Consider the following 26,506-nt stretch of genomic DNA (forward strand, 5'->3'; position numbering starts at 1 on the left):
TTGGAAGGATTGACATTCACTAAATATTCAATAGTTAGCTAATGACACTGAACCATTCTAAATGTGACGCAATTTTGTTACATGTGATAATTTTCATAATCGAAGTGCTCCCTTAAAATATGGCAAATCAAAGACACTGTTGGAAATGCCACTCTAGTTTACAATCGTTGTGAAATGTTGAGCACTCACCCCGACGGCACAGCAGCAGCGTCCAAGAATAGTCTCAAATTGTTGTGCCATCAATTATTCATGACAAATTAATTTTTTACGAAGCTGTGAGATTGGTTGAGGAATAAGATGCGAAATCTGGGAGCGCGGATAAATTTGCGGCGGCGATGACGGGCGAACTACTGCCGCTCGGAGAAGCGCCCAAGCCATCGTCATCGCCGCCGCAAATCAATCTTGCGTCTTCCTCTTCCGACAACACAAATTGAACTGTGACGCGGGTGCAAAAGCAAAGCGAGAATGACTCGCCCGATCGTGTTCACAGTCCGACCGCAAAAAGAAGACTGAGGGAAGAAGCAGGGACCCGTTTGCTTTTATAGTGGGAAGCGATACCGTCGAAAAATGCTCGAACGTGATTGGTTGGATAAGAAAGGGGTCAAGTTTTATCAAAGTTTCAATAGTTTAACAACAAAATTCACTTATCGGATATATTACTAACGATGCGTAGATACATTTCTGATCGAATGATACAAAAATCGTAATAATTGGTTCATAAACAACTGAGTTATTAACGTTCAAAATCTCCCCTAATTTCGTTACATGTCTCATTTTCCGTACTTTTAAAGTGCACCCCAATATAGAAAACAAAGACGTAGTCCTACGTCAAAAATAAACCCATTTGCAACATTGTTTGTTCAAGCTAAGTATGCTGTTTCGCTCAAGAAAAGTAAAGAAATTTCTTGACTGAATGGGTCAAGAAATTTCCTACAGAGAACCCCCTTTGAAATGACATTTCTTCTCAACTGCGTACTGCGATCAGAAAAATGTGAATTTCTGGACCATTTCTGGGAAGAAATTTTCCACGCATCGAGATAGGCGATTCCTTTTCTTGTCAGTAGCAAACCAGCCTTCATGCTTTTTTTAGAAAACGCTTTTTTCGTAAAGAAATTGTCGATTAAAGTCATTGGAAAGAAATTGTTAAGATGCTTTCTTGGACTCATCGGAATCATCAAATGTTTTCCATGATAAATACTGCTCATAAAAGCGTGTCAGTCCCATGTTTGCAGAATTTCTTATTCATTTGAGACAATTGTGCGTCTATGAACAAGTATAGCTTATGGAAAAAACGATATCCCTTGGATGGAACGAGAGTTTTACCAGATCTAATATTTCTTCTGGAACCGGTTGTGGGCCATTTTTAACGCATAATTTCGAAAGCATTTTTAAAAGAAAATGTTGATTTCGACTAAAAATAATACTGGAAGGAGGAAGTACTTTCTTCAACGTAACTACCGGAAAATGTGAAACCGCAGGATCATGATGTCATATCCGGTTTTACATTTTAATACATCCGGAAACTGTAGAATTAATTTAAGGGTTTTCGTTCAAATTTTGTAGAAATCCTCATGAAAGATTTTCTTGAGCATTGCTTAAACTGTTCTTGAAAATTTAAAAAAAAAATGAGTATTATTTCCCTCTTAAATGGACACATTGCTTTTAACTGCTTGCTGAACTGATTTTAATTTCTTTCCTTTTCCAACAGTGGCGTACAGGCTGGAGAACAGGCAGATTGGACGGCCCATTTCCGTAACAATCCCATGTTCGCTACGGTGCGGTTGACGCGATGGTATTTGATCGTACCGAACCGGGCTTCACGTGAGGCCAACGATTTCCTGGGCTGCATGATTCAAGCCGCACGCGGTATGCGATTTGAGATTAGTAACTGTGAGGTGGTCACCATTCCGGACGACAACCCAGGTACCTATGTGCGAACATTGGACAATCTGCTGAATAAGGACCCGCAGTTGGTGATGTGCGTCGTGACCAACAATAAGGCCGATCGGTACACCGCCATCAAGAAGAAATGTTGCGTTGATCGTGCCATCCCAACGCAAGTCATGGTACAAAAAACGATCACACCAAAGGGTGGTAATGTACGAACACTCATGTCCGTGGCTACAAAGGTTGTCATCCAAATGAACTGCAAACTGGGCGGTGTTCCATGGAAGGTCAAGATCCCACTCAACGGTTTGATGACCATTGGGTTCGACGTTTGCCATGATGGAAAGGACAAGTCCAAATCTTTCGGAGCCATGGTTGCCACGTTAGATCACGATAACAAGGGTACTCCGAAATTCTTCTCGACTGTGAGTCAGCACACGCATGGTGAAGAAATTTCCAATTATCTGCCCATCAATACGGTCAAGGCATTGAACGAATATCGTAAGGAATTCGGAGAGCTGCCCAAACGTATCATCTTCTACCGAGACGGTGTCGGCGAGGGTCAACTTCACTACGTGTACGAGCATGAAGTTAAATCCATCGTTGAGAAGCTGAACCAGATCTACAAATCCGCTGGAATCGATCAGGATGTGTTGCTCACCTTCTTCATTGTGAACAAACGAATCAACACACGCTTCTTCGATCATCGTCAGAATCCCAGACCCGGAACAGTGGTCGATGATGTCGTCACCCTACCAGAAAGGTAATTCTATTTAATACCAATCATCTAGATAGCCTTCCTAAATCTCTCAATTCGATAATCCTTTCAGAACTGATTTCTACCTTGTGTCGCAATCGGTCCGTCAAGGTACGGTTTCGCCTACGGCGTACAACGTTATCTACGATACATCAGGCCTGAAGATCGATCACCTGCAGATGCTGTCGTACAAGCAGTGCCACTTGTACTACAACTGGTCCGGAACGACTCGTGTCCCCGCGGTATGCCAGTATGCACACAAGCTGTCCTTCCTGGTGGCGCAGTTCCTTCACCAGGCACCGAGCAATCTGCTTGAAAAGAAGCTGTACTTCTTGTAAACAGCTGGAAAAAGATTTGCATGCCGAAAATGATCGCGGTTCTAGCTCATAAGTATTGCAGTTACTTTTTATTAGTTAGGTATACACGTTCTTTCCAACCAGAGAGATAATTTTTACATTTTGACACGTTCCCGCAGCTGTGAATTTTTTAAACAGTTGTCAACGACCTCAGATCAAGATTGAAAAAATGAAAAAAGATAGTAATTTGTATAACTTGCGCATCTTCTTAATCGATGTTAAAGAAATCCCCGCCCAGTAATTTCTAATTTTCCGAAAAAAAAATGTGTTACAACTGCAGAACGTATATATCACAAATAACTAATATAAACATTACCTATAGCATGCTTACTCACAAAGTAATTTTAATCGTGTGTCACTAAAAATTGAATAAACGTTCGATGACAAATAAATGAAAGAAAATTTGTATTGATATTTCCCCTTGAATAAAAGCATAGACTTATGTAAAAACGAAACTACAATATCCGAAAGGGAGTTTTTGTAACAGCATTTGGTAACGAATAGTGCGCCAAATATCACAAAAAAAAATACACTTTTTAAAACATATCTATTAGAGCAAAATTGGTATTACTAAAAGCCAACAATGGCGAAATCAGGAGGGGATGTAAGGTTACTACCATGTCAAACTGTGTCCGCCAGTCAATATGCATTAACAATCAACGCTCCGTCATCGTAATCATCGTCATCATCGAAACTTCAAAAAAAGTTTTCTGCTTAAAACTAAAAATTATTCGATGAAAATGTGTTCACTGTGTTTCGGTTGGAGAATAGAATACAGTGAAAATTTCCTGTAAATTTTGTTAATTTTAAATGGAAAAACTGCTCTTGAAAATTTGGAAATCAATGACGGATCCTGCCCCCTTAAGAAAAAAAAGTTATGTGGATAAATTTGAATAAATGTTTGTGTTTCATTCGAACTAATTTGTTTCATTAAGATGGTTTCCAATGAATTAAAACAAAATATATAATTTCAATAAACAATCCTAAAACAAACTTCAGTTCTATCCAAGGTTTCCGTAAAATTCACGTGTAAAATGTATCGAATCCAATCGCTCCGTAAAGTTTACGCACACATCTTGTAGCTGAGTGATTCCAAGCAACAGCACCAAAATTTGGTAAATTTTTTAATTCATTTTTTTCTATTGAGCTGAAACTTTGCACAGTTTTCCAGTTCCATCTAAATCGTCATTTTCCGATATCAAATCTTCAAGTTGAGTCACGACTAACTTTTCAAAAGGGTGTATGTGAAAATGGTTCAAAAATATTCAAAAAGCTGCACAGCAAAAACGGTTCGTTCGATTGTTAGACAACTAAAGAAACAAAGTTAGACAACTAAATAAAGATTCCAAAAAAAATACACACAGTAAAAACAATTTTTTTTTGCATTAAAAAACATAATTTTTGACACAAAAACTCAAATATCTCAAAACCCTATCGGAGTACCAACGTAATTTTTTGAGGGAAAACGTCCATTATATTAGCTATCTACCATAAAAATATGGTGATGGTAAACCAATAAACAAAAAAGTTATGACATTTCAAACATGTCACAATTTTCACATTTAGTAGAAAAAAAAATTTTTTTTTTCGGTGTAAATTATTACGGGAACCGCAGTTTGTTGCTGATTTTATTGTTAAGGGCCTTGCGTGAATTAAACAAGTCGTTTTCATGTATTCATTAGTATTATGTATATTATATGTATAAATATTATGTATATGTATAAATATTATATGTATATGTATATATGTATAAATTAAAATGAATTAACAGATTACACGAAAATAATTTTTTTTACCAGGATATTTTTTTAGAGTATGATCGATGAGTTTCTAAATGTTATATATAAACTTTAAAAGTTTTGGATTTGGGTATGCGTTATGAGATCATGAAAACATTTTATTAATACTTATTTATTTATTTATTGTTATTCAATTTTTTTACAATATCGAACACTTTTGCATCATTATCAGTACAGTTCGAGTATAGTTTTGCTTTAATTTTATTTTCTGACAATGGAATGAAACAGTGAAATTTTTAGGGTTCCTTGGATCGTTTTCGCGTTATTATATTGCTCGCTGAGCTCTGATGCCGTTAATTCGTACTCTTCAGTAGTAGTAAAACAAAATGATAATTTTGTTAAATCTTCTTCTTTTCTGCGATTCGCCCAATCAAATAGTTCTTTTGCAGTTTTAATTGGATGCTCACGTTCTTTGGCTAAACTTGCTCTTGTGGCCATGCGCTTTATGGTTCCTCCAATAGCATCACAAGGACCTTTGCCATGTGACGTAGCAAAGAAATGCCATTCTGCATCAATTCCGTACTTTGATTTAAATTTACATAGGCTTCGAAAATTCTTACGGTTTTTGTACTGCGATGCTGCTCCATCAGACATGAAATATATCTTTCTGATTTCTTTATTCTTATCAACGCGTAAAAAGTTAATCATTTTGGCAATGAACAAATTTACAGATACTGAGTCGTGTCTTAAATCTTCGGAAATTACAATAAAACTAAAATGTTCAATTTGCGTACTTCCATTGAAATAAATAACGAATGGATGAATTGTAGCTTGTTGTACGTTCCAGTGATGGGACTGCACTTCATCTTGCAATACAAAGCTATAGTTTTCAGAAAAATCACAAATGACTAAAAATTCACCATCTTGTAATGTATTTTTCGTATTTTTTAAAAAGCGGGATTGCTCTGTGTCATGTCTACCTATCTCAAGTGATATTAATTATTCCTTATGACTTACTCCTTACTCTTTAATTGTTCGTACCTACGAGTTTTCTAAGCTAAACATATTGGCTGCCATATGCGCAGAAGAGAGACTTCCCGGACTGTGGACTGATTAACATATCATTTTATTCTTTATTTGCAGGATATAAAACTCTGTTTTAATAAAGTCGTGAGGAATTAAACTTTCTAATTTCAAGCAAAAAAATGACACAAACTCATCTACAGGTTTTACAATAGTTTCTAGGTCACACCTATCCGTGGTCACCCATTGCTCAAATGATAACTGATCAATATAATTTTCTTCAAACTCAGCGAATAAAGTATTTTCCAATGATGAAGAATCTGGACAATCCGAACAAGATCGTAGATAGCAATTTGATGTTGTATTTTCACACAAAAGACTACCAGTTAACATTTTAATATCCTTTGATAAATTGATTCTTTTCAAACTATGTAAGATTAGGTTAATATTTTCGTGTGTTGTGCACACACAAACATTATGTGTTCCTGAATTGGATAGAAGCTTGCATTGCCTTGGCGAAGGCTTGCAAATGAGGAAAAACCTACCTTAATATTTTCGCTAATTTCCTTGAAGCGTGTATACGCTTCTTTCAAAGTAGTCATCATTAATCGTTTTTGGATTGCTTGACGCTTTCCATCTTTTTTTACAGATACATAATCTTTTTGGCCAGGCATAGCTCTACTTACTTCATCGTCTTCAAAATATTGAATTATTTTTTCTTTTGTCTCATCTGTTAATGAAGTACTCGACCTAGCATTTTTGGTTGCAAGACAGTTATTTTTGAATTGTTTTGCCTCTTTTGCTGTATTTCTATTGGTTTTGAACTCATCAATGGCGTCTTGAATAGACCACGAGCTTGGCAGCATCGACAAAATCAATAATTTTTCTTTCCTTGTCGTGGCTAGATTCGAGAACCTTTCCTTCATATTCATAATTACCTCATCGTAGTCTGTATTTTCCACATCCTCAGGTCCTAATTTGAAGAGGTTTCTTCGTACAGCTTCGTTGATTTCACGGTATTTTTTCTCGGGATAATTGACGTAACCCATCTTCGTCCATTTAATCGGAGTCACTTTTATTCCAGCTATCCCTTCGTTGAAGCGTTCGATGTTGACCTTCTGGATGCACTCATCTTCTGATTGATTTGTTGAAACAGATGTCGCTGATGGTACCGTGGCAAGACTATCTGCACTTGGTACTTCTGGTAACTCCTCAGTTGTTGTCGGTGCATCTAGTAATTCCTCAGTTGTTGTTGTTTTCGAACTTCCTGCAACCTGATCCACCGATGATGTACAGATTGCCCGTTTGTCAACGTTTAAACGGCAGGACGTACAAATGCGTAAATTTGTATTCAATGCAGACATTGGAGCATAACCAGCCGCTTTCAGTTTATCTATTGTGCTTTCGGTGAGATTTCGTAGCTCTTTCGAACACTTTTTTCTGCAAACGGCCTGCAACAGTTGAGAAAGCGACTACTCATGTTGCTCGTTAGATTTTAATAAACAAAATCACTTTTAAGTTTTTACTGACTAGTTTGGTTCGTTTGCTTGACTGAAGAAAAATTTTACAATTAAATCTTTTATAAGCATAGTGGTAGTATATTTTTAGCTTTTTCGTGAGTATGTTCATGGTATGTACCTATCATGTTTTTGATGTTGTTGAAGTTACTCGCTTTCTCCCAAATATGATTAACAAAGTCTATTCTCTACCAAGGCGGGTCTATACCCAGGTGTAATCAGATTTTAACTTTGTGGAGAAAACCAGCGCCGAGAAAACCGACCTGCTTTACGTATACTAGATCACCTGGGTATAGACCCGCCTTGTTCTCTACGAGGTAAACTTTTTGCAGGTAAACTAGTCGTATACCTGTATAGAAAACTTTTTTTGTAGCTTTTGTCTTCAATATTAGATTTCTTATAGGTTTCTTTTATCAAAAGGTTTCAACACTATTGAGAGAATTTTTCTTCAGTTACGTACAATAAAAAATATGACACTATCAAGACTTCAGATCACAACACTGGATCGCGTCTAACTTTCTAATAGATGCTATAATAGTTATGAATAATTAGATAAAATATCATGAAAACAACTTGTTAACCTCATGTGGTACCCTTAACAAAAAATTCAGCAACAAACTGCGGTCCTAAAAAAATTAACAATGAAAAAAAAAAAATTTTTTTTTCACTAAGTGTCAAATTTGTGAAATATTTGAAATGTCATAACTTTTTTGTTTATTGGCTTACCATCACCAAATTTTTATGGTAGATAGCTAATATAATGGACCGTTTTCCCTCCAAAAATTACGTTGGTATTCCGATAGGGTTTTGAGATATTTGAGTTTTTGTGACAAAAATGATGGTTTTTAATGCAAAAATTTTTTTTTTTTACTGTGTGTATTTTTTTTTTGGAATCTTTATTTAGTTGTCTAACTTTGTTTCTTTAGTTGTCTAACAATCGAACGAACCGTTTTTGCTGTGCAGCTTTTTGAATATTTTTAAACCATTTTCACATACACCCTTTTGAAAAGTTAGTCGTGACTCAACTTGAAGATTTGATATCGGAAAATGACGATTTAGATGGAACTGAAAAACTGTGCAAAGTTTCAGATATTTTTGAAATGGTCGATCAGAATCGACTTGCATGCCTCCGTGGAATCCCTCAGCTGCTACGTGCTACACCAGTGGATCGAAAAAGGTTCATTAGCCCGTGTGTTATTGGCCCGTGTGTGACTGTTGAAACTCCATCGAGGTTAATACCGTTATTGATAGCACTTCGAAAATTCTAATTAGGATGCGGTGATCATATTGCGAATGCTCTGTTATATGAATTATTTGGGTTTATTCTACGACTGGCGTGAGGTGACAATTGTCGGTGTCGTATAACGAGGTGGCAATTGTCGACTCGAGTGAAGTGACTCGCCGTGTAAATCAAATGGAGAGTCACTTCACTCGAGTCGAGAATAGTCACCTCGCTATACGAGACCGACAATTGTCACCTCACGCCAGTCGTAGAATAAACCTGATTATATGTGCAAAAAACTGACTTGCATTTATCTCTCTTTCCGTGTTCAAGATTAACAATAGTATTAATAATTTATTGATAAGTACCATTAAATCTATAGATTGAAAGCAATATATTAGGATTATAAATGTCGAACTTAAGAAAATTCCCCACACAGAGTTGCTTTACATACTCAGAAGCCTACTTTTTGGAATGTATGGATGTTAAAAAAATTGAACACTTTTCTAAGTGCCGAAGATGTACATACCAAGTAAATACCTGAAATTTTTTATTAATTGATAATGCCATCAAATTTCTTCCAAAACCAAATAACGAACATGTCACTTAATGTAATTAACCTTAAGTTTCAAATATTTACAACTGGGAAATAACTAATGAATTATTTGGTAATATTTTGTTGCTTCTTAATATTGTTTATTCCCACAATTTTATTTTTTAGCACTGTATATATAGATGCTGGAATGTCGTTGAATATCTTGTTTTGATGCTCAAAATAAATACAAGAACAATTTCACGTCATTCCTCCCACACTTTGGGAAGTCATGTCATACATATTAGAATGGCTGTTGTACCAATACTAATTTAATAGGATTGTATTGTCTCAGCGCCCTCACCAAAACTACTTGTTAAATCAATATACAATGTTGCATGTCTTTGGAGACGAACCAGCCTCCGGCTGAAAGTCTCGATAATAAAGATAATAATAATAATGTTGCATGTGCATTCATATCGAATTGAAGTATAAGTAGTGAAAATTATATTAGTTTGTATATTCATTCCAGTTAGCTACAAATATACTGGTATGTAATCAATTCTGTGAATATTTTTGCCATTGCCTCTATTGGTAAAAACTCACAACTTTGAAGGCACGCTGCTAACTTATTTGCATCTAGAACCTTTTATATCCTGTAAATAAAGAATAAAATAATATGTTAATCAGTCCACAGTTCGGGAAGTCTCCCTTCTGTGCCAACTGCAGCCAGTACTTATAGCTCAGAAATACCATAGGTACGAACAGATAAAAGGTACCAAATCATAAGGTAGAATAATTAATATCACTTGAGATAGGTAGACATGACAGAACCTTCACATGTTTATTTTCCTACTCAAACATGATCATTTGGTGACAGAAATTTTATTAAATATGATTAAGAACATATTCAAAAACGTACTTAAAATAAAGTGATGTAGTTGCGAAGTGAGTATATTTCTATCCTCAGTACTCACATGAATACTGACTCCTAGATGTCAAATAACACTCTAATATGTATCGAAAGTGATAGATATACATCTGTATCAATGTTCTGTAATCTTAACTGATTGAAACATTATTTGATTCTGATTTGAAAAGACAATAAATAAAGTGCTGAATTCGCTTAGTTTTTAACGTATTCGTCGCATATGAAAAATACACTCAATCATTCATAACCCCAGGTAACAATTTGAAGCTGTTCAAACGCTTTTATAACTAATTCTATACAGCCTTTGTTTGAACAAAAGCTGTTCATAGCCTGCATACAATGTTGTTCAGCTGTTAAACATCTGATTCTGGCGATTTTATTCAGCCTTAAGCTTAATTGAAGCTTTATGGAAGGCTGAATAAAGGTCCATCATGCGCTTATTCAACCCCCTTTCAATAACGATAATTCTCGATTCCTTTTTCAAATCGACGTAAGTAACTTCCATACGGGTTTGAGAAAATTAATTCAGAAGAATCACAACATGTCTTTTAAAACTGTTTTAAAATGAATCACCTTTTAAACATTTTTTCGCCGTGTACATCGCTTAAATTTTGCATAAATTCAGCTCGCGTTCAAAAACTAGGTAGTTTCTATTATTTCCCACAAAAATAATTATAACAAAATGATAAGCCGTTTCATTCAGTTACTTTCGTCGTTTTTCTATCAGTGTAAAATCGGCTCAAGTAGTGTTTTGTTTTGATTCGTGGTTAAGTCACTTTGTCTCTCCATACAACGGAGCGGCGAAAGTAGTGGTTGGGTTGCGAAAGTTGAAAATCTTACTTTCGTCGTTTTGTAATTTCGGAATTAAACGTTCTAAAAGTGAAAAATCTAGTTGGGTGAGAGCGGAACTTGTGGAATTTCGTCTGCGAAACACGTAGGATCGATAAAGTAAGTTTGTTCACTTTTCTGACTTGAGACTATTTGAATACGTTTTCGAGAATTCTATTTTTAGAACAGATGGCAGCCTTCGAAAGCTGAACAATCGCTTTTTCATCCATTATTCAACAGTAAACCAAAAAATGTTAAAATATTTACAGGTTCATAGTTTTGGATTTTAGCAACGCAGCTTACAATTTCAATCACAAAGGGGAGATGTGTGCTGGAATTGAAAGATGAAGATTATTTAATATTAACAATTGAGAATTGAACTGGGATCCACTGATTTATAACCACTTACCTTGACATCTACTCCACAGGAGACTGTGTGAGCATTATTAAAAGCAAGGGAATAACTTATTGACTTGTCGAAATAAGGGCTATGTTAAAGGTTGCATTAAGGCTGGAGAAGGGATATCAGTGCTATGCAAAAACACTTAAGTGAGTGTTTTGTGTGTTGTGATTTTTGTTTTATAATTGAATTCTCGATAATTTTCAATTACTGCTGTTTAATCGTTGTCAATGAAAGTTGGTAATGATTACGATTCCGTACAATATAATGAAAATGTGACGAAGAAATCTTTGTGAGCGAGTGTATTATCCTATCTTGTTGTTACTCAAGCTCATGGATGCCGAATTCAGGTGTTTTTCTTTTTCGACAAACGCTAGGCCCGTGTGTATTTAGGGCATGTCCGCTTCGGGATGTGAAAATTTGTTGTTCGGTGAGTTCGATGAAACAGTTTTTTAGTAATTAATTTAGTGTTTTACCCAACCGTTGGTGTGTATATTTTTGTCAACCTACAGCTGGACAATTTTTCGACAATGGCTGTTTATTTGATTGAAGCTTTAAATAACCTTTAATCAATATCATTCAGAATGGCTGAACAAAAGTTAAAATTGTTGATGGAAAATAGCTTGTTCAACTTGATATTCAGCTTTAAGTATACTGCTGAATAAGAGTGTTTAATAAACTTTTCTTCAAATGATTGTTCAGCTGTCGCGGTATTCAGCCTTGTACACCATTAATCAGCCATTGTTCAGCTAATACTCTTGCTGTTCAGCTTTCATTGTTACTTAGGGCCTTACTATGCATATCATGACTGAACACTTTTGTATGTTTTTTAGCGGGTGAACCCAAACTTCTGCACGGGAGTGTATGTTGTCTTTTTACATAAGACGACTGAAAAAGCGCACAAACGGTCGGTGTTCAGACATACTGAACCATGTGTTTTTTAATGGTTTCAGGAAAATGTACCCCAGGCATTTGAAATGTATAAATATTGGCATCATTCGCTGTAATAATGTAACTTATCTATTTGATAATACATCTGTATCAAAATATCCTCGAAAAAATAAAACATTGATGGATTCTTTAACGTATCTTTAGGACGCCAAATCCGGTCTGTCTGAATACCGACCAAATATAGGACAGAAGGATGTGATATATCACCAATCACGTAGTCAATGGACTTTGGAATAAGGATTATGTTTTTTTTTCTATTCGTGGCTAAGCCGTAGCAATAACAAAATAATAAATTTCCAATTGACTTTCATGTTTACTCATATATTTAATAATTGGTCTATAAGACGTGCGATATTTTCTATTAGATTTTAACAATTTCTTACTGAATGTCTTGACATTAATTTCATATAGCTGAGTAATTTTTTAGTACGTGTACCCTCAGTAAAACAAAATTTTTGGAGAAACGCAAACCACTCTTATCACACAACAAAACAGAAAACGTAATGGAATATTATTGTTGATTCCCATATACAGGTAAAGTTTCTACAAATATGTTGTTTTACAGTTTAGTTAGTCAATCCGAGGCACAAACGGACATGGCTTCTTCTTTTTCCTCGAGGAGTTCCTTGGCGGTCGCATCCAACTTACCACGTGCAAAGTCATCAACGGACAAGCCCTGAACAATCTTCCACTGGCCGTTTTGAATCTGCACTGGGAACGAGAATACAATGTCCTTTGGAGTACCATAGCTGCCATCGGATACGACACCCATCGAGACGTACTCGCCATCCTTGGTACCGGCAAACCAGTCACGCATATGGTCACTGGCAGCCTTGGCGGCCGACATAGCGGAAGACATCTTACGTGCAGCAATAACGGATGCCCCACGTTTCTGTACAGTTTCGACGAATTCGCCATTCAGGTAGTCATTGTTGGCGATGGCTTCCACCACACTTTTCTGGGCCCCAGCAAGCTCAACGGTTGCGTTCTTCGCATCCGGGTACTGTGTCGACGAATGGTTGCCCCAGATGATGACGTTCTTAACGTGAGCGATACCTACTCCGAGGCGAGCGGCAATCTGAGCCTGGGCTCGGTTCTGATCCAGCCGGGTCATGGCCGTGAAGTTCTCCTTCGGGATCGATGGGGCGTAGTGCGAGCATACCAAGGCGTTGGTATTGGCCGGGTTTCCGACGACCAGCACCTTGACGTCCTGTGTGCGGAAAATAAAATAGATGTACGTTATATATTGTATTGAGATTCGGGGTTATGGTCCATTCGGGGAAATGGTATTCGAGGCAACGGACTATTGGGGGTAATGGTATTTGGGGAAATGTTATAGGATCACTACAGTAAGACGAGAGAGACGGAATTGAACCCATGATCCATGGCATTATGTACCATGACATCTGTCCAAGACTCGATGGTCTTTTCAATATCGAGCTAGTGTTGATCATACTCATGTTAGATGCACAGATGTGCTGTGCAGAGCGTGGAGCTAGAACGGGTTCGTTAGAACACACTACACCCGATTCTGTTTTTGCACGGGGGATGCGTACCGTGCAAAAAAAGTTTTCAGTTCAAAATTTCAAAAACCGTGCAAAAAAGTTACACCATTTCTCGACGTTCCATGCAAAAATAAGGTTTTGACGGAAAAAAAATGTATGGAAAGTTTTTTTGAACGGCCGTGTAAAAAAATCCGTGCAAAAACAGAATAGGGTGTACTACTGAACTACTAATCCCAAATTTGGTCTAGTGAAAAATTGTTCTAATTTACGATCTATTACGAATATGAGCAAAATGTCTATCGAATTAAATCTATGTATTGCTATTAGAGTAATGCTTACCTTACGGGCATAGTTGTTCAGCGCTTCACCCTGAACCTTGAAGATCTTGACGTTGGCCGACAGCAGATCCTTCCGTTCCATGCCCTGCTTACGGGGCATCGCTCCGACCAGGAATGCCGACACGACGTCTTTGAAGGCCACGGCGGGATCTGTGGTGGGCACAACACCGGCCAACAATGGCAGCGCACAATCGGCCAGTTCCATGACGACTCCCTCGAGAACGCCCATCATCGGCGGAATGTCCAACAAATGCAGAATCAATCGCTGGTTCGGTCCGAACACATCTCCCTTGGCAATCATGTACAGTAGCGAGTAGGCAATCTGACCGGCAGCACCAGTCACTACGACGCGGATTGGCTCAGACTGGGCGCGGGGTGAGGGAGGAAGAAAGGAACAGTGTATTAATTCAATGAGGCAAAGAAAACAATATGCTGCGTCGCTGGCTCATGCAGGGTTGTTTCGGGATGTACCACATATTTTTCGCGCCATGCACAATTGACGAATAAAAGTGTGGTTAGATTTTGCAAAATCTCTTTTGAAAACTCAAAATTGGCGTTTCATTGTGATGAAAATGTTGTAAAAATTGTTTTTATCATAATCTTGGCAAAATTCGCATAATTTAGGCGACAGCAAGTCAGAATTAGCTTATTCAATTTCCAAATTTTCAGACACATAACCCAACTTTTATTTGTCAAAAGGATCCGGCTGCTTTATAAAAAATATATACATTAAGGCCGCACGGGACGTCATCATAATCACCCTATGCATTTGAAGAAGCAAATCCCAAGAACCACTCCATATATCGATGCGAAAAATGTATCACTATGGTTCTATATATGTAGTGCACTACCCAATAAATGATCAGCGCAATTTTCTAACAAAAACTTCTATTTTTAAAACAAAAGAACGCTTTCATCATTGGCGTAAATACGGCCGGTCTTAGCACTAAACTTCCTTAAAATTTTATATGGCTAAAACAAAATAATGACAAATTTTAAAGTGTTTTTGATTTAATATCAATTTATAAACTTCTAGACATTTTTTAAAGCATGCTGAAGCTGATTTAAAAGCCAATTTTTCAATATGGAGGTGCTAATAATATCACAATACACCCGATTCTGGTTTTGCGCGGATTTTTTTTTTACAAGGCCGTGAAAAAAAAAGGTTCCATACATTTTTTTTTCCACCAAAACCTTATTTTGCATTAAACGTCGAAAAATGATGTTACTTTTTTTTTTTTACACGGATTTTGAAATTTTGAACTGAACACTTTTTTTGCATACCCCGTGCAAAAACAGAATCGGGTGTATTAGTTTTATTCAAATGAATCGTATTTGTCAATGATGGAGTCACAGACAAACAGACGTCACACTCTCATCACTGTCCATCGATCACCTTTTTAACGGTCGAATCAAAAATATGGTAGGTGGCCAATCCGCCACCTGCAGCGCTCGCATCATTTTTGTTCGTGTTTGACGTTTACACACTACCGCCATCTGTTGGCCTGTCGGTAACACACCGATTTTAGCATTGGGCGTACATGTCCTCGTGACTATGATTTTGATCGGGATTTGTTCTAAGTGTTACGTCTGTTTGTCTGTGATGGAGTCTTTTATTTCGTTTGAAAGAGCACTGTTCGAGAGCACTCATCGAGAACTGAGTGATCAGTATGCATCTTCTTGAAAGTTTTGTTTAGTACTGCGTTCTCGTGCAAAAAAAGATTATGCACCATTAATCTCCATGGGTCATTTGGATATCTACGACAGCTTCATAGGCGCCAAAAGTATTTTTTTTATGTGTGACAATATGTAAAACTAAAAACTAAGTTTACGAATGTTTTCACAAGCACCGCCGTGCGGGGTGACATTGGGCCTAGGGGGTGACTTTGACCGCCCTTTTCGATGCATCTCATTACTAGTACGGGAGTCAAAAAACTAATCCATATCCATCCAGCGGCTATTTATGACGTGTTCTTTAAGCTTACCACATTGTTTTCATTATCCTGTTTTAGTTTGCTGTAAAAATCTTGACACAAAGTCAGCCTTATGACCCAATGTCACCCCGCACGACGGTAATCATACATTTCTGACTTGCAAAAAAAGCCAAATTCTTTAAAATATCTCAAATTGATTGAATCGTGTTAATGGTTGTTACAAAAATCATCTGCTGCATATTTGAAAGGATGTACCTCTTATCTAAATTAATATAAATAATCCGAAAAACTTTTGAATCCCCCGATCCATTTTTTCGGATAATATAAAAAAAAACGAATTATCAATAATCCGCGTCTACCCTGTATAACATTTAAATGTGGTAATTAAGAAAAAATATGAAAAGTTACATTTTATTCGAAAACATTCAAGAGTTCTAAATCAACCCTCTCTTTCCCATGGTGGAGCTCCATTGATTTTCGATGAACTTGAGACAAACTGAATCATATAAGGTACAGCGGGGGAAGTGTATCAGTGGGGTAAGTGGATCATTTGTCCATATTAGGCATCAATAGTTGAATATTTTGATTTTTTTTTGCTCCATTGCTTTGTTCTAGGTTATATTCTCAAATCCACACTGATACTACTGCAAAACTGGTACTACACGTGCACTAACACAAACAAACTTGCTAACTGCATAAATTAATTCATTCCAAAATTGTTTTCTGCCAATCAAAAATCCATTGTATCTCTGCCTACAATCGAAAACTATTATTTTTTTTCAACACATGTCAGTTCTAATTGAATGAATCACAATAAAAATATATGATTTTTATAAATACATACAGAAATAATGGACTTGGTACACTTCCTCGTACTTTTTTAATGGAATGGGGTAAGAGGATCAAGTATTATTATCATATATTGACAGACTGGTTACGCGAAATTGAATAAGTTTTTATATCCTCAAATGTTGTTTTGCTTAAACTTTTTTCATTCCTATCTTAAATTTGGCAAATTGACCATAAAAAAGGTTTTAATTAATCCATCTAAAAGTTTTTTACATTATTTCTGGTATGAAAAATATAAAAAGTATGAATATTGGAAACTTCAAACCAAACTTTTCATGGTTTGTCTAAGCTGAATTACAGAAGAGCTAAATATACAAATTCTCCAATTGAAAGCATATTATTGAACGTTTGATTTTGATAAAATAAATATTATTCTTATTTTAAAACTATCAAAATATGTTACATAGCACTAATAACAAGAATGAGAGTAATATTATTCTTACTATACATAATTACATTACATTTGTCCTGAGAATAGATTTTTTTTTAGTGGATCATTTGGCGCAAATTTTCTTGTCCCCAATACTCAATATGTAACTATCAGAAAAATCGAAACAAATAACGATTTGGAGTATATTAGTCACTCATTTGTTATCCACAGAAAAAAGTTCGAATGACATTACTCAGTTAAGCTGTACATAACCATGAAGTTGGCTCTTGATTTTTCTGTATCCACCGTTTGGGTAAACGGTACCTTAAGTACAATGCAATTGGGTCCTAAAATTTTTAATGAAATCTTCAATAACACTAAAGATCATGTTGTTGCAACTACTTTAGCAATTTTTCCCGCTCAAATAACGGCTATATCATGTTCAAACTTTAATCTAAAAATTGGGTCCATAAATGAACCTTGACACTTTTGATCATGTTTGACGTTCGCTTAGTCGACAAAAACACCACAGGGGTTGTTCCTATCTGACATTTCGGAAGGGACACGGAAAACAAAATACACCCAAAATTTGAGTTTAAGCCAAAAAATGTGACAAAATTTGAAAAAAACATAAAAAAATGTTTTTTGGACTTAAACCAATGGAAAACATTCGAAAATTGAGTAAACATGTGTTATTGGCCTACACTTAAGCGTTTGGCACTAAAATTGGGACAGGGCTTTAGGACCCTACAGTTATATAAATATGATTCTATACGCATTAACAGATAAAACAAACTCAATTAACTGTTTCAATAGCTAAACTAATGACAATTTTTTTTGAGCTTGAGCTTGAGCTTGATTGGTCGCCCGTGGATGCACTCCAGTATCGCCAGATCAGCTGCACTTACACAAGGAACCAACCGAATGACTGCTTGGGACTAACAGGCATCCTCAGTGTATAAGTGCTGGTGATCTTCTATTTTCAGGCAACAATGGCACCTGCCACGTGCAGACCAATGAGGGGAAGGGGGAGAAATTGATGATGCATTGAACTGACTCCCACGTAGACCGTATATTCCACTGCATCCACGTCAGTTCATGCGGGAGTGTATGGATTGGGGGAAAGGCATGGCAGAGTGGTTTGCTTTTGTGGTTAGCAGACTGCCTATCTATCAGGCGTAAGAAAGGCGTGCGCGTGGAAGTAGGAAGCGTTAGGGAAACGGTTTCTTGTCCGTCTCTGGTTCTAGCGTTTGCTATGAACGAATAGTTTGAGTGTGATATATTTATGTCGTTTTCGTTTTTAGGAACTGGGTCGGTGATCAACACATAAACAAACAAACGTCAAGCAAATTGTAGTCCGGTCGAACCTGAATCGGGTTGGGGTTGAAACTGTGATTCAGAACGGATTGCGCCAGTTCCAACCCAGGTTCAAAAACGAATTCGACATTAGAATGGAAGATAGAAACAAGTGAGAGATAAACAACTACAAAGTACGAGGAAAGGGACGGGCCTGGGATTAAACCCATGACCTTCTGCATATGAAGCAGAAGCGGTAGCCATCAGACCACCAACCCCGTCAGCCCACCAACCCCGTCAGCACAAAATCTAGCATGGACGCTTTTCTCCAAAAACTAAAAGTGTAAATAAACAAACGTCAAATGTGCTCCTCTTTAATAAAACGAACGAATCTTATCACGTTCTTCAAGAAGATTAGTTTGTCTTCATCAAGATCGCCTTAAGCCTAAGAACTCTAAAGTGATATTTGTTACGCCTGCCCGAGTTCAGCAAAATTTATCATGGATCTATGATGGTGTAGAGTAAAACTACCGCCATGATTGTAATTATCTATGCTTTGGCAAGGGAGCCATGATGGGAGAAACCATGTATGCTGGATTGTTGGCACCAAATTGATTAAATTGTTTTTCTGAAAATGCAATATTGTCGAGGCGCATTGTGCGATTCGGGTGTTTCATGCATGATATTCACGATGTAATAAGCGTGACAACCGAAACACAGGTAGGTATCGAAAAAAAGCGGAAAGTTATCATCACAAATGTTTTAATTTGGATTGTGTTTTATTATTGATTGATAATTTTGTTAAGAAGTATTTATAAATTCGTTAGCCAAACCAACATGATAAACATATTGTGAGTTTAACTTGTCTTGAGAACTACTTGTGAAAGGTTTACTGAAGTGTTGAGGATTGTCATAAGTGATGATTGCAAGTTTTAAGAGATACTTGACAGTTGCTCTCCAACACCGTCTCTAGTGTGGGCCACTTTAGACTTATGAGAGGTTTATCATTGGGTTAGCGTAGGTTTGTAGAATTACTGGTTTTATCTCTAGTTTTATAGAATTGGTGTAAGAGAATACTTCAAGAATAGCATAAAAATAACTTTGCTTCTTGGGTTTCCAAATTTTCAGACACATAACCCAACTTTTATTTGTCAAAAGGATCCGGCTGCTTTACCAAAAATATATACATTAAGGCCGCACGGGACGTCATCATAATCACCCTATCCATTTGAAGAAGCAAATCCCAAGAACCACTCCATATATCGATGCGAAAAATGTATCACTATGGTTCTATATATGTAGTGCACCACCCAATAAATTTTCAGCGCAATTTTCTAACATATAGGGGGATTAGGGGCATAATGAACATACGGGCCGAAATGGACACCCCCTCAATATCTGAGAATATGCATATTTCATCTAAAGTTCATATACTGCTTGAAATATGTATTGCATTTGAAATGTTTGACGGTATAAAAGTTTATTTTTTGCTTTAATTGTCCTTCAAAATTTGACTTAAAGTTTTTTTCAGTTTTAAATTGCCATATAAGCAAGGTCGTGGATGAATCAAATTTTTGAGCAAAGTAACGAACCCAGAAATGTTATTTTTAGCTATTATGATTGGGGGAGAGTGTTTTTACACATCGTAACGATTGGCTGTCATTAAATATATTGGAATCGTTAAATTTCATGCAAGTGTTCATTTTGCCCCCATACCTTTTACCAGCCTTGTTTTCGACCTATTTTTCTATCTCGCTTTTCTGACATATGATATGATTTTTATCATCATGAATGAATGTAGCACGTCGTACTAACGACAAACTTGAAAACTAGCCGGTAGTAAATTGAAAACATTGCTATTTTATGGTCGCAAAACGAACATTTGCTTAACGTGTCCATTATGCCCCTAATTCCCCTACTTCATCATTGGCGTAAATACGGCCGGTCTTAGCACTAAACTTCCTTAAAATTTTATATGGCTAAAACAAAATAATGACAAATTTTAAAGTATTTAATAGCAATTTCCTTCTTCTTCTGTCGGGTGTGAGATCACTGCGTCCATTTTTTTAGAACTATTGTGATATACCCTTTTGCTTTTACAAAGACCCTCAGTGGCGGGAACGCCACCGGAATACTTTGCGCGGTGACTGAACTTTTAGCCATCTGCCATTGATGGGCAGAAGTCCTAAGTTGCAGCATTGTGAATCCCCCAATCTGGTACGATCAGCCTGATAAAGCCGACCACTTCCCTGGGAGATGCGTTCCAAATATCGGCCGGCTCCAAAAAGGGCTTGCCAAATATTTTTAATAGCAATTTATAAACTTCTAGACATTTTTTTTAAAGCATGCTGAAGCTACTTTAAAAGCCAATATTTCAATATGGAGGTGCTAATAATATCACAGTACACCCGATTCTGGTTTTGCGCGGATTTTTTTTTACAAGGCCGTGAAAAAAAAGTTCCATATTTTTTTTTCCACCAAAACCTTATTTTTGCATTAAACGTCGAAAAATGGTGTTACTTTTTTTTTACCCGTTTTTTTTTTAAATTTTGAACTGAACACTTTTTTTTGCATACCCCGTGCAAAAACAGAATCGAGGGTATTAGTTTTATTCAAATGAATCGTATTTGTCAATGATGGAGTCTTTTATTTCGTTTGTAAGAGCACTGTTCGAGAGCACTCATCGAGAACTGAGTGATCAGTATGCTTCTTCTTGAAAGTTTTGTTTAGTACTGCGTTCTCGTGCAAAAAAAGATTATGCACCATTAATTTTCATGGGTCATTTGGATATCTACGACAGCCAAAAGAACGCCAAAAGTATTTTTTTTTTGATTTGTGACAATATGTAAAAATAAAAACCAAGTTTACGAATGTTTTCACAAGTACCGCCGTGCGGGGTGACATTGGGCCTAGGGGGTGACTTTGACCGTCCTTTTCGATGCATCTCATTACTAGTACGGGAGCCAAAAATCTAATCCATATCCATCCAGCGGCTATTTAGGGTAACGTATATAATTTGGACATGTATAGAATTTGGACAGGCTGGTCGTTCTATGCTCATTAACAATGAAATGATGAGGAATTTATGTACGGAAAATCATTTATTGCATTGTTAATACACTATGCTACTTATTATTGATGGCCATTTTCACAACAATTACAGATTGGCTTCAAAAATATCAAAATTGTAAATTGTATCAACAGAACATCTGTGAAACCTACGAATGCAGGAGGATGTACATTTCAAGAACATACATTGAACGCAATAATAGCGCTCGGAATTGGCATTCATAAAAGGTTTAGAGGCGGCAATATGATAAAATTTGTCTTAAATTGAAGCTAAGTTCATCTAAAATCTTAACGTGAGTATATAAGACATAAATCAGGTGGTGTCCAAAATAGATTACAGCTTTTGTTCAGTTGATATAATTTGGCCATCTGATGAAACACACTGGAATGTCGCATGCATGCATACTTGCAGGCGTATTTCGTGGATCTGATGATATTTGCTTGCATTAAATGAAATTATTAATTATCACGAATATACACATCGAATAAGCGAAAAAATGCATAAGTCACATGTAAACTCTTAAGACATTATGATATGACCGTCTTTTTAAGAAACCATTGAATAGATATTGAGATAACGCCCCTGTCCAAATTATATTCACATGAGGGTGTCCAAAATGTATATTTGATGTCCGAAATGTATAACAGACAGGCCGCTTAAAACGCTATTTTGGAAGCTAATGCTACAGTTTGTAAGCTTTTTCTCTCCAGAAACTCAAAGTTCAATGATAAATTAAGCATATAAGTATCATAACGTAATAAAATAATAGTATCTAAGGCAGTTAATCGATCGCCGTTCCCAGACATATCCTTAGCCTGTCCAAAATACATAATTTGCCCTATGACGTGTTTTTTAAGCTTACCACATTGTTTTCATTATCCTGTTTTTAGTTTGCTGTAAAAATCTTGGCCCAAAGTCAGCCTTATGGCCCAATGTCACCCCGCACGACGGTAATCATACAATTCTGACTTGCAAAAAAGCCAAATTCTTTAAAATATCTCAAATTGATTGAATCGTGTTAATGCTTGTTACAAAAATCATCTGCTGCATATTTGAAAGGGTGTACCTCCTATCTAAATTAATATAAATAATCCGAAAAACTTGTGAATCCCCCGATTCATTTTTTCGGATAATATAAAAAAAACGAATTATCAATAATCCGCGTCTACCCTGTATAACATTTAAACGTGGTAATTAAGATATATTATGAAAAGTTACATTTTATTCGAAAATATTCAAGAGTTCTAAATCAACCCTCTCTTTCCCATGGTGGAGCTCCATTGATATTCGACGAACTTGAGCCAATCTGAATCATATAAGGTACAGCGTTGGAAGTGTATCAGTGGATCATTTGTCCATATTAGGCATCAATAGTTGAATATTTTGATTTTTTTTAGGTTATATTCTCAAATCCACACTGATACTACTGCAAAACTGGTACTACACGTGCACTAACACAAACAAACTTGCTAACTGCATAAATTAATTCATTCCAAAATTGTTTTCTGCCAATCAAAAATCCATTGTATCTCTGCCTACAATCGAAAACTATTATTTTTTTCAACACATGTCAGTTCTAATTGAATGAATCACAATGAAAATATATGATTTTTATAAATACATACAGACATAATGGACTTGGTACACTTCCCCGTACTTTTTTAATGGGATGGGGTAAGAGGATCAAGTATTATTATCATATATTGACAGACTGGTTACGCGAATTTGAATAAGTTTTTATATCCTCAAATGTTGTTTTGCTTAAACTTTTTTCATTCCTATCTTAAATTTGGCAAATTGACCATAAAAAAGGTTTTAATTAATCTATCTAAAAGTTTTTTACATTATTTCTGGTATGAAAAATATAAAAAGTATGAATATTGAAAACTTCAAACCAAACTTTTCATGGTTTGTCTAAGCTGAATTACAGAAGAGCTAAATATACAAATTCTCCAATTGAAAGCATATTATTGAACGTTATTTGGCCTTATTGATTATTCAAGACAGATTATACGAATATATTCACAAATAGAATAAAAACATATCAGTTTCTTAAACAAAAGTAAATGTAATAAATATTTTTAAAACTACGAGTGTATTTCGAAAACAGTTCGTATAACTATGTATACAAAGACAAATTAAAGACCACCATGTCCCTTGCAGTTGCTTAAAATTTTATGGCTCATAAGGTAACCTGATGTATATGTATAACTTATGTGTATAAAATTACCGAATTTTCTTTAAAATATTTTAATTACAATGTTTTTGTTTTGTTCAAATTAGTGTGAACTAATAAATAAATATTTTTCATAATATTTTGATAAAATAAATATTATTCTTATTTTATGTTATAAATATTATTCAAAATATGTTACATAGCACTAATAACAAGAATGAGAGTAATATTATTCTTACTATACATAATTACATTACATTTGTCCTGAGAATAGATTTTTTTTAGTGGATCATTTGGCGCAAATTTTCTTGTCCCCAATACTCAATATGTAACTATCAGAAAAATCGAAACAAATAACGATTTGGAGTATATTAGTCACTCATTTGTTATCCACAGAAAAAAGTTCGAATGACATTACTCAGTTAAGTTGTACATAACCATAAAGTTGGCTCTTGATTTTTCTGCATCCACCGTTTGGGTTAACGGTACCTTAAGTACAATGCAATTGGGTCCTACAATTTTTAATGAAATCTTGTTTTTATTCAATAACACTAAAGATCATGTTGTTGCAACTACTTTAGCAATTTTTCCCGCTCAAATAACGGCTATATCATGTTCAAACTTTAATCTAAAAATTGGGTCCATAAATGAACCTTGTCACTTTTGATCATGTTTGACGTTCGCTTAATCGACAAAAACACCACAGGGGTTGTTCCTATCTGACATTTCGGAAGGGACACGGAAAACAAAATACACCCAAAATTTGAGTTTAAGCCAAAAAATGTGACAAAATCTAAAAAAACATAAAAAAATGTTTTTTGGACTTAAACCAGTGGAAAACATTCGAAAATTGAGTAAACATGTGTTATTGGCCTACACTTAAGCGTTTGGCACTAAAATTGGGACAGGGCTTTAGGACCCTACAGTTATATAAATATGATTCTATACACATTAACAGATAAAACAAACTCAATTAACTGTTTCAATAGCTAAACTACTGACATTTTTTTTATTGAAAAATAAGCATCTTTCAGACTGGTTTCGAATAAGTTAGCCCATTTGTATCCCTATTTCATGCCTGCCCAACCTTTTTTAAACCGCGGGCCAAATCGCAAGAATAAGCTTGTGTCGCGGGCCACATTTTTAAACCCACAAATATTCCTATGCGATCTGACGAAAGTTAGTAAATGAATTTCATAAAACCCGACGAAATTCAGTGAATGGAATAAATTTAATTTGAAGAAATCGATAAAAAGATAATTGCTGCTGGACATTGTGAGAGTCCATTTCAAAATTATATAATAATCTAGTCCAGAATATTTTGAAGAATCTACCCAAGAAATTTTGGATCCTGTGAGAATAATATCTAGGATTGTTTTTTAGGATCCTACTCCAAATTCTGTCAGAATCCGACCTAATATTATTAGCATAAGCAGAAGTGTGCTAAAATTCAGATCAAGCTTTTACGAAATTTTTGATCAAAATGTCCAAGATTTTACAACTTTCGTGCCTTGGTTTCCTTCAAAATCTTTCTCAATAATCATTTTGAAATGCTATCTATAAATATTTGAAAATGCCTAAAATTATTTCAAAATTAACCTGCTCATAATTTTATTATAAATTCGTTTAGTTTTCTGGCAAAATGTTACATAACGTTATGTTGCAATCTTACCCAGGATTTTACAAACCTATGTATTAAATTCGTTGAAAATTCTGGTTATGGAATCCTGGTAAACATTCTGTGAGAATCTTGTCAATGTTATCCGTGAAAGTCGTGTCCAGAATTCTTAAAAAATCCTGTTCAAGATTTTGAAAAAAAAACCTGCCTTTCCTATAATCCCGTCAAGGATCAAATGTTCAAGGACAAATTAATGAATGTCGAAAGAAGCCATGGTAGAAACATTGTTTAACACTCATAATTTTAGATTTAGAATTTGAATAAATTTAGTATCTAAGAAGGTTTATAAACAAAACAATATAAATAATTACTAAACCAAAATTTTAGGTTGAAACTAAATTAAAAATTAATTACGTTTAGTATATTCTAATTTCGGGTTGGTAGAATATTCAACGGGCCAACGGGAAGAATCTTCGAACCTTCCGCGGGCCGCACAAAATGAGGTCGCGGGCCGTACGTTGGGCAGCCCTGCCCTATTTGTTCAAGCAAGTTACAAGATAACGCTTTTTTCGTAAAGAAATAGTCAATTAATGTCGTGGGAAAGAGAGGGCTAATCATAGTTGTAATGAAATTTTAAATTTAAAATTGTTCAAATTTCAGATTACTTTATTAAAATATTTTTTTTAAATCAAAATATTTTCCAACAATTTTAAAAAGTGCGCATGAAGCAGTTCTGGTAGCGACTGAGTGTCTTGAAAATAAGAAATTCAAAGAAGTCTTTACTTGCAACCAGACATTTCTAAGAGAGTTTCTAAAACTTCTTTTGGAAATTGGTCCCGACAAACTTCTTTCCATCAAGTGGGCTGTTGTATACGCTATGGATCGTCCCATACTAAATGACAGTTCCGTCCACTCTCGTTTTTCCGGCTTTTCCGGTGAATATCCTGGGATTTTTATACGCAAAAATACGTCGGAACCCTTTACGAACAAAACGGTGAAATAATCATTCAAATCCGTTAATCCGTTCGTAAGCTATTTCGTGACATACAAACACCATTCCATTTTTATTTATATAGGTAGATTTCCCATGAGATCTCACCAAGAATTTTGCTCAGTAATGTCTCATTTGGATATCTCAAAATAAAACCTGGATTTTTCTAAATAAATTACCAACAAACAATACCTTCTAACAGGATTCTAACAGAAA

The 26,506-nt window shown here is 35.7% G+C and overlaps 2 protein-coding genes across 3 annotated transcripts in view; one reads left to right on the plus strand and one right to left on the minus strand.

Annotated features, from left to right (window-relative positions):
* The window catches only part of LOC5569521 (protein aubergine), a 30,840-nt gene extending 27,443 nt beyond the window's left edge, over positions 1-3,397 (plus strand). The window contains exons 5-6 of the mRNA XM_001652781.3: positions 1,709-2,650; positions 2,718-3,397. Of these exons, the coding sequence (XP_001652831.1) occupies positions 1,709-2,650; positions 2,718-2,982 (1,207 nt within the window). The 3' untranslated portion in view covers positions 2,983-3,397. The remainder of the gene's footprint in view (positions 1-1,708; positions 2,651-2,717) is intronic.
* Positions 3,398-12,377: 8,980 nt separating this feature from the next.
* The window catches only part of LOC5569520 (malate dehydrogenase, cytoplasmic), a 39,343-nt gene continuing 25,214 nt past the window's right edge, over positions 12,378-26,506 (minus strand). For both annotated transcript variants that reach the window (XM_001652782.2, XM_021848321.1), the window contains exons 2-3: positions 13,988-14,350; positions 12,378-13,353 (exon numbers count right to left, since the gene is read on the minus strand). In XM_001652782.2, coding sequence (XP_001652832.2) covers positions 12,718-13,353; positions 13,988-14,350 — 999 coding nt within the window. In that variant the 3' untranslated portion in view covers positions 12,378-12,717. The remainder of the gene's footprint in view (positions 13,354-13,987; positions 14,351-26,506) is intronic.

The sequence above is a fragment of the Aedes aegypti genome, chromosome 2, assembly GCF_002204515.2.
Source record: "Aedes aegypti strain LVP_AGWG chromosome 2, AaegL5.0 Primary Assembly, whole genome shotgun sequence".
Classification (NCBI taxonomy): Eukaryota; Metazoa; Arthropoda; class Insecta; order Diptera; family Culicidae; genus Aedes; species Aedes aegypti.